The sequence below is a fragment of the Pongo abelii genome, chromosome 12 (assembly GCF_028885655.2).
Source record: "Pongo abelii isolate AG06213 chromosome 12, NHGRI_mPonAbe1-v2.0_pri, whole genome shotgun sequence".
Taxonomy (NCBI): domain Eukaryota; kingdom Metazoa; phylum Chordata; class Mammalia; order Primates; family Hominidae; genus Pongo; species Pongo abelii.
Genome location: NC_071997.2, coordinates 125,593,316 through 125,605,305, shown reverse-complemented (window position 1 = coordinate 125,605,305; position 11,990 = coordinate 125,593,316). Strand labels below are relative to the sequence as shown.

At 40.4% G+C, this 11,990-nt stretch overlaps 1 protein-coding gene across 1 annotated transcript; it reads right to left on the bottom strand.

Annotated features, from left to right (window-relative positions):
• Positions 1-1,091: 1,091 nt before the first annotated feature.
• LOC100442723 (cyclin-dependent kinase 2-associated protein 1-like) lies at positions 1,092-1,501 on the bottom strand. The gene has a single exon (XM_054547786.2). The coding sequence runs from the start codon at positions 1,458-1,460 to the stop codon at positions 1,179-1,181; it is 282 nt and encodes a 93-aa protein (XP_054403761.1). The 5' UTR covers positions 1,461-1,501; the 3' UTR covers positions 1,092-1,178.
• Between the last annotated feature and the right edge of the window lie 10,489 nt (positions 1,502-11,990).

Sequence of the window (11,990 nt, the reverse complement as noted above, 5' to 3'; positions counted from 1 at the left end):
AGGGAGTGATTTTGCCTTCCCGGGCACTTTTGGCAAGATATGCAGAAGACTTTGATTGTCAGGAATGGAGAAGGGGTGCTGCTGGCCCCTACTGGGTAGAGGCCAAGGATGTGGCTAAACATCAATGCACAGAACCTTCCCTCCCCACGGGAAAGAATCACGCAACTCAAAGTGTCAATAGTACCAAGTTGAACAATAAAACTTTACTCAAGGACACTAAAGTTTGAATTTTATATAATGTCATATGCAATAAATATCAATCTTTTGATTTTGATATTTAGAAATGTAAGAACCTTTAGCTCACAGTCTATACAAAAACTGGCAATGGATCATAGTTTTTCTACTCCTGTGCAAGAATCTGGAGAAACAAAGAGAAATAGGGAACAGTAAGTTTCCTTAAGATCCCCTCTCAGAGCCGCAAAAGCAAGACAGACCTCATGCACTTCCTTTTGTTAAGGAAAACTAGCTTTATTACATCAACTAATAAATAAATACAAAGATGCAAACAGTTTTAGTCATTTTCTTCCAGATGCTTTGACCAACTTAAACGCAGAGCTAAGATCTACTTACAGTCTTAGTATGAAAACGTTCGGGGGTCCTTGTTAGGTTTAGTGGGTTGCTCTTTCTTCTATATTTATAACTTGTGCATTTTTAAAAATTGACTTTGAAGCACTAATAGTCATGCAAATGCATAAGCAAAAAAGAAGTTACATTAAGCAGCATCTACACTGTGGATGGCAAATGGGAAACGGGAACCGGCTACTAAGTAAAGCATGCTGTCAATATGCCTTAAAAACAAAATCCCTAGAGCGGTATTAGCTTATGAAAAGGAACAAAGAACACCGTGTGTATCAAATGTATTCAAAAGAGAAGATTTAAGAGACAACGGTGTTTTGGAGGCAAACCACAGTTTGCTGTAAGATAACTTTAGGTGCATCTTTTAAGTCAATGCTTAAAAACAACAAACAAACAAACAAAAAACCTGAGCAGTTCCTAACTATTTGAAATGCAAATCCTAACTAGCTGCAAAATATTTTCTCAATCTTTGACATCGCAGGTTCAGAGCCACGTGAACCACAGGAGGAAAAACCAAACTGTAACCATTTTGAAAACAAGGGTTTCATCTGAATAGGAGAGATGAACTGTGACTTCTCATCTTGTAGAAAGATGGAAATCCTTCAAAACCAACAAGGCAGCCAGGATCTGGCATTCCGTTCCGTTTCTGCCAAGCACTCCGGACCCAGTCCTCCAGCGTGGATCATGCCGCGCTGCAGCCTCTCCATGGTGCTCTCACTCCCCGCGTACGTGGTTCTGATCTCCTTCCCCAGCTCTTCGATGATGGCCAGCAGCTCCGCGTATTTGCTTTGGGGCACCTGGCTGTTCCCAGTTCCCTGGGTGTAGCCTAGGGACGGTGACCCGTACTCACTGAGCAGCCGGCGGTACTGTGAAGACGTCGCCATGCTGCTGGAAGGCCAGTGGACATTCCCACATTCCCAGACAGCGTTGAGGGCGGCGGCAGGTGGGCATGTGCGGGAACCTCACGCACTTTCTTAAGGGACCGTGTACTTCAGTGGCGCATTCACCAGAAGGATCACAGAGCATAACCTTGGCGAAACTCACCAATTACTAAGTGAGGGCCCTTGGGTTAAGCCTCCCTTTTCCTATATTTTCTGCACAGTGCTTCGTGTTCTCTGTCCTCCATCACAGTAGCTTCTTTGGTTTCCTTCTGGGAGCATTCATCACAGTGCTGGCTGTCTGGTTATGAACACAGCTGGCCCAAATTGAGCACCTTGCATCCTGATATATATCTCCAGCCCATGAAAAATCACCCCACATAACAGGTGGGCAATAGCTGCATTGAGAACTTAACAGGATTTATCAGGCTCACCTGCAATGCTGTGCTTAGTGCCACTTGGCAATCTCAGCAGCAATCCACACAATTGATTCTACCCTAGAGAATGTGAAGATCTGAATGCACTTCCTGGTCTTTGAAGCCATAACATCTCTAGCTCACCCTGAAAAGTCCTAAAATCCTCATGGTTTATTCTTTTTCACTGGGGCAAGTGATACACATTTTGTTTCTCCAAAGGGTTATGAATAGCCAAATATATGCTTCTGGTCTTTAGAGCTTCTCAGATATCTCATAGTTCTTCCATGTATCTCCTGCTGTGTTGAAAACTTGCTGATCAATCATGCCTCCAGCTGTCCACAGCACAGAGGGCCCTAAGGAGGAGTGAGGGATTGTTTTCTTCCTCTGCCTTCATGAAACACAATCACAGGAATTATATGAGCATCTTTTAGCTTCAGTAACCTGGTTAGTACTTGGGCTCCAACCTGATGGTCTTGCTGGTTTCATAGATAAAATTTGATGAAAGGAACTCATGTAATTACACAAACATACACATAGGAACAGACAAACTTCTCAAAATGTTTAAATGTTCAAAACTCAGCTGTAAGCTAGGATGTGAAAACTGTTTCTACACAGTGCTTTCGTAGATGGCTGATAGATTGTCTGCTGAAAGCCTGCCTAATCCAGACTGTGAGCGCAATCTCCTGCTAGCCAAGTCACCATGTATAACTATATATATATATATAAAGAATATATAAAGAAACTCAGCAGAGTACAGGAGGTAAGAATGGACACTCATGACTTCATGACTAGCTGTGATACTTATAGCCTTTCCTGAACAGCTGTGCTGCTGAAATAAATTAATATTCTATGTGTTTTATTATCTCACACAAGCTTGTAAAGATTTTTTTGTCTCCCATGTGGACTCTGAACTGACTACCCTGAAAAATAAATTCTCCCCCCATGGATCCAGCTTGGCACCTGAGAAGAGTTCATTTTTGAATTAATTTCTAGGACACAGACCTCTGTGGACTATTTCAGAAAAGCCAGGGAAACCTATCATACCTCTCCTAGGCAAAACTCTCCAGCATCTCATCATCTGCAGCATCTCTTGTGCTATTTTCTATGTGCCTCACCCTGTCTGTGCCCCTCCCTCACAGCTCTGCTCTTCCTTTTGCTTGTCTTCATCCCCATCCCTGCTGCCCATTGCTCTCGATCCCTGTTGTTGCCTTTGTGGATCGGCCTCATGCACATAGCAGTACATCTTGCTCTCTCCTGCAGCTCCTCAGCCTCTATTTGATGACCCAAGGCTGCCATCCCTGCCTGCATGGATGCATTGATCATCCTGCCAAGGAAGAGATTTTCATATTAATAAGGCCTTCTGGAGATGAGTTCAGTCTCAGAAAGTGTCCCACAGATCAGAACCCCCTAGGAGACTCACAGAAGAAAAAATTCTGGGTAGTTAGGCCTCACAGCATCTTTAGCTGTAAGACAGGGTTGAGACAACTCCTTCATAGGCTTCACATTTCTTCTTCTATAACCTCTGAGCAGAACAGCTGCTGACAAAGCCTTAGACTCCCATGGACATGACATTAGCTTCTTCCAGTTATGGATGCTGCAGCGGAATTTCTGGCTCTTGATGAGAGGCTGATGCTAGGTTGTGAAAAAGGTTATGCTTGATTCCGCTTTTCTAGAACCCTAATGCTTCAGAAAATCTCCTTGAGATTTCTGACAGTTTATTCTTCCACATGCTTTTGCTCATTTACTCACTTATTTACCCAACAAACACAATTGAGTGCCCATGATATAGAAGACAGGATAGTAAGAAATGAGTGCGTCTCCTCCAGAGAAGTTTATATTTCAATGAGCTATATTAAAAATTGTATATCCCTTTAAGATGTATGTGATTCTTATGATAAATATATAGGGCAAAGTATGTTTATATATATATACACATATATATAATGTTATATATGAAATTATATAATGTTATATATGAAATTATATATATAAAATGTTATATATGAAATTATATATATGGGAGAAATTATTATGGAAACATACATCAGGGAGCCACTAGCTGTGGCCTATTTTGGCAGAAACCTCAGAAAAGAGAAGGCACAGAAACTGAGCCTTCTCAAATAAAGTGGGTCTCATGCTATGCTAGAAATTTTCCTTTAGCTTTGATGAGACAGGAGAGTTTACATAATTATTCATTAAAGGGTAAAACTTCACTGGATACAGAAGGAAAACCAAAGATTCTGGTCAGTTTTACACCTTACTAGAAGACAGTAAGCAGGAAAACCACGGATTCTGGTCAGTTCTATAGCTTACTAGAAGACAGTAAGCAGGAAAACCACGGATTCTGGTCAGTTCTATAGCTTACTAGAAGACTAGCTTACTAGTACTAGTGTGACAGTGAGCAAGAATATTTCTGAATCTCAGTTTCTCTTTCTATAATGGGGATGATAAAAGCAGCTTGTTTCAATTCAGGTTCTTAGTTACAAACAACACTAATGTATTATAGTGGCTCAATGAAAAGAGAATTTATTGGAAATATATTAGTGGGATCTCAGTTTCAGTGTGTGGCTGGGGGACCAAGCTTGGAAGAAAGAAAAGAATCCAGGGAGTTTTCAAAGACTAGGAACAGAAAGTGGACAAAGATGTGCTGACGGCTGCACTGCTAAATCAAGAGGCTTGAAGTCCAAAGATTGTTTTCTGTTTGTCCCCTTCTCAGTATTGAAATTGCTAAGAGCTAGTGACTGGCTGAGCTGTGGATTCTTGAACTTCCATAGTAGGAAATAAGGTGCTGGGGGATGCTAATAGAAAACAGGAAATATTAATAGAACAGGGGATGCCAATGGAACAGAAAATACTAATAGGACAGAGGATACCCATAGAACAGAAGATATCAATAGGACAGGGTCTCATATTGAAATACAATCCCCGATGTTGGAGGTGGGGCGTGGTGGGAGGTGATTGGATCCTGGGGGCAGATTTCTCATGAGTGGTTTACAACATCCCCCTAGGTACTGTCCTCATGATACTGATTGAGTTCTCCTGAGACCTGGTCATTTAAAAGTGTGTGGCACTTCCCCCTAGCTCTCTTGCTCCTGCTTTTGCTGTGTGAGGTGCCTTTTCCCTGTTCACCCTCCACCATGATTGTAAGCTTCCTGAAGACTCCTTGGAAGCAAATGCTGCTATGTTTCCTGTACAGCCTGCACACCATGAGCAAATTAAACCTCTTTCCTTTATAAATTACCCGGTCTTGGGTATTTCTTTATAGCAATGCAACAACAGAAAGATACACAGAGGATGCCAATAGAAGAAGGAATACTAACAGGACAGAGAATGTCAACAGGACATTCTAATACTAATAGGAGAGGTGATGCCAATAGGACAGAAAGTACTAAGAGAACAGGGGATGTTAAGAGAACAGAAAATACTAATAGAAGAGGGGATGCTAATAAGACTGACAATAGTAACAGGAGAGGTGATGTCAACAGGACAGAAAATACTAATAGGACGGGATGTTAACAGAACAGAAAATAGTAATAGAGCAGGGGAGGCTAATAGGACAGACAATACTAACAGGACAGGAGATGCCACTGTTATAGAACAGGAAATGCTAACAGGACAGGAGATGCCAAGAGAACAGGAAATAACCAGCAGAACAGGAAATACTAATAGGACAGGGTTTGTCAATGGAACAGGAAATACCAATAGGATAGGGCACATTGCTCTGAACAACAGAGTTAGTTCCTTTACAGTGTCTAATGCTATCCAAATGAGATAATGAATTCAGAAGTGTTCTATAAACTGGGATCTTTTATACAATGTTAGGGACATTGCATATCCACTGTGTCTCTTTTTCTATTGTTATTACCTGACAATGGACTTATCTAATCTGATTTCTCAGATGAGGGCAGAAGAAGGTCTCCTTTGCAATTGCTCTATTCAGTATTTGCATGAACCCTTTCTTTGGGGGATTAGCCAGGTACATGCTGACCTGCTGAACTAAGATGCCACATATACTTCCCAGTTTCATATTACACAACTAAATTTTCTACTCATTTTCTACAGAAATTTTGAATACCCAATGGCTGTTGAAAACCGCATTTTGATGGGAGGTATAAATGATGCAGAAATATATTGATACATTGTTCTTTAAAATAAATACAGACATTAAATCAAAAGGGACAATTGGATTGATATAATTTAGTCTGTCCAAAAAGACAGTGTTTGTGCACTAAAGTAGAAACACACTAGCTTCTTTTCTATTGAATGTGGGAAAGACTGCTGACCATCTAGTGGTCTTCCTCTTCTTTCATAATACAGGCTTATAGCCTGAGTGGAACTGTTGGCTCAACTATATTTCACAGGTTCCCTTGGTGTTGCATTGCTAATGACTAAAGTTTCCTTCTGGTTAAAAGGAACAGAAGTGACATGTGTTGTTTCTAGGTCTGGCACCAATGAGAGTGCCTTGTCCATGTTCCTTTTTCCAGATGTAGTGGTGAGCCCAGATGTAGTGGTGAGCCCAGATGTAGTAGTGACCCAGTTTCAAACATGCGGACCATAACAGTATCCTAGGGCAGAAGTCAGCAAATCTTTTCTGTAAGAAGTCAGAGATAATAAATGTTTTAGGATGGGTAGGGTGGTTCACGTTTGTAATCCTAGCACTTTGGAAGGCTGAAGGCTGAAGTGGGCAGATCACTTGAGCCCAGGAGTTCAAGCAGTCTGGGCAACATAGAGAAACCCAGTTGATATGATTTGGCATGTCCCCACCCAAATCTCAACTTGGATTGTATCTCCCGGAATTCCCACCTGTTGTGGGAGGGACCCAGGGGGAGGTAATTGAATCAGGGAGGCCGGTATTTCCCATGCTATTCTTGTGACAGTGAATAAGTCTCTTGAGATCTGATGGGTTTATCAGGGTTTCTGCTTTTGCTTCTTACTCATTTTTCTCTTCCCACCATCATGTAAAAAGTGCCTTTTGCCTCCTGCCATGATTCTGAGGCCTCCCCACCCATGTGGAACTGTAAGTCCAATTAAACCTCATTTTCTTTCCAGTCTTGGGTATATCTTTATTAGCAGCCTGAAAACGGACTAATACACTAGTCTCTACAAAAAAAAAAAAAAATAGCCAGGCATCGTGGTGTGCACCTATAGTCCTAGCTACTCAGGAGTCTGAGGTGGGAGGATCTCCAGAGTCTGGGAGGTGGAGGCTACAATGAGCTGTGATCATACCACTGTACGACAGAGTGAGACCCTGCCTCAACAAAATAAAAATAATTAAATAAATAAAACACAAAAGAAAATAAATGTTTTAGACTTTGTGGGCAATATGGTTTCTGTGTTAGTACTCAATTCTGCCATTGGGACACAAAAGCAATCATAGACATTATATAATGAATAGTTGTATTCCAATAAAACTTTATTTACAGAAACCAGATGCGGGGTCTGGTGTGCTGACCCCTGAGTGTGGTGATAGTAGGGAAGAAGATGAATGAGCAGTGCTTTGGAAATAATCTAGTTCCATGAAGTACCATAGGAAACAAAACTGCCTTAACATCTGGTTCTGTTAATGGCAGGACTGCTATCCATGAGACAAGTAACTTTTTCTACTTTTTCTATTCTTTATGGAAGTCTTTGTTACAGAGACCTATTCTTATCAAATATGTGGAAAACCAAAAAGTAAAGTAAAAAATCACCTTTTAGAAAAGCTTCATGATTAACCAGATCAATTAATACAATTTGTGCAATAAAATCTCTAAGACAGAACCTTATCTAGACCTGTATGCATCCCCTATTGCTGTGGTTTGAATGTCTCTTCCAAAGTTCATGCACTGGAAACTTAATCCCCAATGCAACAGTATTGACAGGGGGATCCTTTAAGAGATGATTATGTCATGAGGGCTCTGCCCTCATGAATGGGTTAATGTCATTATTGTGATAGTGGGTTAGTCATCAAGGGAATAGATTCCTGATAAAAGGATGGGTTCAGCCTTTTTTTGTCTCTGCCTCTCTCTCTATCTCTGTCTCTGTCTCTCTCTGTCTTTCACACACACACACACACACACACACACACACACACACACACGCACACCCTCTCTTGCCTTTCCTCTTTTTGCCATGGGATGATGCAACACAAGGCCCTCATCATGTACTGGTGCCATGATCTTGAACTTCCCAGCCTCCTGAATCATTAATGAAATAAATTTCTATTAATTGTAAATTATTCAGTCTGTGGTATTATTAGAGAAACACAAAATAAACTAAGACATTAATGATATCTAGAATGAGCTGTTCACATACTGTTTAAATAGTGTTTTATGACTACTTTATTATTTTATATTATCTTCAAAACTATTATTAATGTTAGAACAGCTGCTGCTCTAAGCTACATTCACCAAACTACTGGGAGAAAAATAACACCTTGGACCATATTTTGGATGTAGATAATAATAATTCAGTTATACATCTTATGGAAAATGTGTACAAATTATTCTGTACCTAGAATAGTAGATTACAGATATCCCAGAGGCAATGTGATAGAATTGAGATTGTACTCTAGAAAATAAAAATATACTATGTCTGTTTTAGTTAGAGTATTGGTTCATTTTCATGCTACTATGAAGAAATAACCGAGACTGGGTGAGTTATAAAGAAAAGAGGTTTAATTGACTCACAGTTCCACGTGGCTGGGGAGGCCTCAGGAAACTTACAATCATGGCAAAATGGGAAGCAAACACATCCTTCTTCACATGGTGCAGGAAAAAGAAGTGCTGAGCGAAGGGGGAAGCCTCTCAGAAAACCACTGGATCTCATGAGAACTCACTCACTATTATGAGAACAGCATGGGGAAAAACCACTCCCATTATTCAATTACCTCCCACAGGGTCCCTCCCCATGACATGTGGGGATTATGGAATTACAATTCAAGATAAGATTAAGGTGGGGACACAAAGCCAAACCATATTAGTTAGTTTGGGCTGCTATAACAAATTACCATAGACTGGTAGCTTAAACAACAAATATTTATTTCCCACATCTCTGGAGGCTGGGAGTCCAGGATCAAACCACTGGCAGATCCCATGTCTGGTGGGGGGTTGCTACCTGAATTGCAGATGGTCATCTTGCTGTGTCCACATATGGAGGAGAACAGAGAGAGAAAAAGTAAGTTCTCATATGTCCTTTTACGGGGTCACTAATCCCACTTGTGGGAATTCTACTCTTATGACCTTATCACCTTCCAATGGCTCCACCTCCTAATCCATCACCTTGGGGATTAGGATTTCAATATATGAATGTGGGGAGGAATGTGTAAACATTCAGTCCCTAGCAATCTCTATCTTTAGTTAGCCAAGAGGAAACATACAAAAGAAAAATATACTTTGAAAATAAAAATATAAGCATGCAAAATAAAAATTTACTTTGGCCCAACAAATAGAAAAAGGCAAAAACTATAGATAAATAGATTTTGCTTTCTGAATAAGTGGAATAAATGGTAGTCTATATTCTCAGACATGCAAAGATACCATCTTCCTTTGTTTTGATAACAGAATTTAATTTTTATTTCAGCATCCCCTCCCCACCCTCAGTGGTGGAAATGCGTTCTCAGGCTACTCAGTAACTTCACCTTTTAGGAGATGTGTCCACATTTGGTGAAGACTTCCTGTTTCCAAGGTGCTGAGCATGTTTGGATGGGGTTATCTGGCCTTCAGTGCCGTTACCTAGCCACACTGACCAGTTTTAACATCCCAACTCCATTGACTGTGCAGTCACCAGTCCACAGGGGATACAACTTGCTCTATGTCCACTCTCATTCCAATGGAGGGCTTCCCAGGACAGCTCTCTGTGCCTAGGGCAGGCCAATTGCCAGTCCTGGAAAATATGAAACCCAGGCTCATCTTGATTTCCTTTTACCTTCACCCTCAGCCTGGAATTAGAATGGAGTAGAAGTATAAACAAAACGATATTCCCCTCAGCAAGCATTCTCTCACTTTTTTCTTTCTCACCTCATACCCTATTTTTTTGAAAGATAACGTTGAGTGTTATTCCCCCTTCCCCACATTCTGCTGAGTCATACTTTTTCATTTCGAATAAGCCTGGCAAGCCCTGGCAGCTTTCTGAATGGGGCAGTTTTCTGTATAGAGGGAAGCTGTTTAATATTTCAGAATATCCTCATTCCAGAAGGACTATCCTATTGCCAGAGCTGCAAAGTTGCCTTGCAAGGTAGCGAGTCACTCATCACTAGACATGATCAGTCAAAGGCTCATCAGTCACTTGTCTCATAGGCTGTTGAAAATTTTAAGCAATACGTCAGAGGCTGGCACAGTAGAAAGTGGGATCAAGCCAAGACAATGATAATAACCTCTGGTGTTTGTTAAAGTATTCACTGATTTTCTTACCCTGCTCTGAGATGCACTAAATTAAAATCTAAAGGGGCAAGAGAGATGGTTGATATTTTGAATAAAATCACTAGCTTATTTTTATCCAGCCATATTTTAAACGCACTGGCATTCCACTTGATCCTGAGATATTCAGAAAAAGACTTATTCTAATCAATACCCACAAAGGCTTACCAAATTGGGCACATTACATTGTTCCTGAAAGCAACATATAACTACTGAAGACTCCTTTTGTTTATGTTGTTAATAACAGATGTCGCAAAGAGACATCACACATGCTTGGTTAATATTAGCTAAACAATTATTCATTTATTCATCTCAGTTCAGTGTACTGGTGCAAGCTGGCTCTATAGATCTTGCAGACATGGCCTTTATGAGTGCATAAACAGAAACCTGTGTCACATGTAATAAATCATCTCCAAACCCTCGCGACTCAGTGAGTACTGACAGGCGATATGGGGAGCCTAACGTCTGATAGAATCTGCAGAAAACTGAGATTCTAATCATCTAGGAGGCAGTGATATGAAAGTCTGATCCAATTACTTACATTTTCCAGAATACCCAGAGTGGAGGCAGAGTCTTGCCTTTTGTTGAATGGCAGTCTGACATGCTCCAACACACCAACATGCAAGAGCTGAAAAGACGAAAGTGAGATGCTTTGATTGGAATTGTTTTTATTCAATTAAGCAGTGAAGCTAACCTATATAATAATATGGTATGATGTTCAAGTCTAATTCATTTTCTAGGGTTTAATGAAGAAATTAAACTGTTATAAGAAAGAGCCTTAGTTCTATGTTAAATTTTTAAACAGCTTTGTTAAAAATCAAATACTTTGACTAAGAAACTATTTTATTTCATTGAGAGCCTGGATTCTACAGTCAGTCCCCTAATAGCCACTTTGTTGAGTGGCCCTGGGGGCGTTACTTAAACTTTCTTTGCCTCAGTTTTCTTAACCATAGCTGATGAGGGGAATAGTGCCTACCTCATAGAATTGTTGAAAGGATTAAAGGAGTTAAATTGTAATGGCTTTGGAACATCCTCTGGCACTTAGTAAACCCTGTATTATCACCTACCTTTTCTTTCAACAAACAATTAGTAAGTGATTATCAAGTGTCAGGTAACAGAAAATCAACAATAAATCAAATACACTACTTCCTTCTGTTCAAGAAGAGAGTTGTTTAAAAGGTAGACCCAAGTATGTGTTAATCAAAATTTCGCAATCCTGAGGTGGAGCCACTCATGATTCTACCAGGAGTGATGGCAGCTGCAGGTCCCAGGAACAACATGGAATGAGTGTTGGTTGAGTGCCTCCTGCTTCCCACATGGTGTTCTACAGTTTCTATTCTGTGAATTCTCAAAGCTTTGTAGGAGATGTTGTCTCCTTTTATGAGAGAAATGAAGATGAGGAAAGGAAGGAAGAAAGGGAGGGAGGGAGGAAGGAAGGAAGGAAGGAAGGAAGCAAGGAAGGAAGCAAGGAAGGAAAGGAGGGAGGGAGGAAGGAAGGAAAGAGAAGGAGGGAGGGAAGAAGGGAGGGAGGAAGGAAAGAAAAAAGGAAGAAAGGAAAACTCAGAAAATTCATGTAAATTTTATGTTACATGACTGTTAAGTAGAAAAAGGCAGAATATGTAGCTTTAAAATTTATGTTTTTGACTTTTTTTCCTTGAATCTTTTTAGAACAAAGAGACTTTCTATGGCTGACTAACCTATATGATTTTTCAACCTGTTGGTGA

Excerpts from the sequence above, each read along its gene's own strand:
- LOC100442723 (XM_054547786.2), bottom strand. The coding sequence starts at position 1,460 with ATGGCGACGTCTTCACAGTACCGCCGGCTGCTCAGTGAGTACGGGTCA.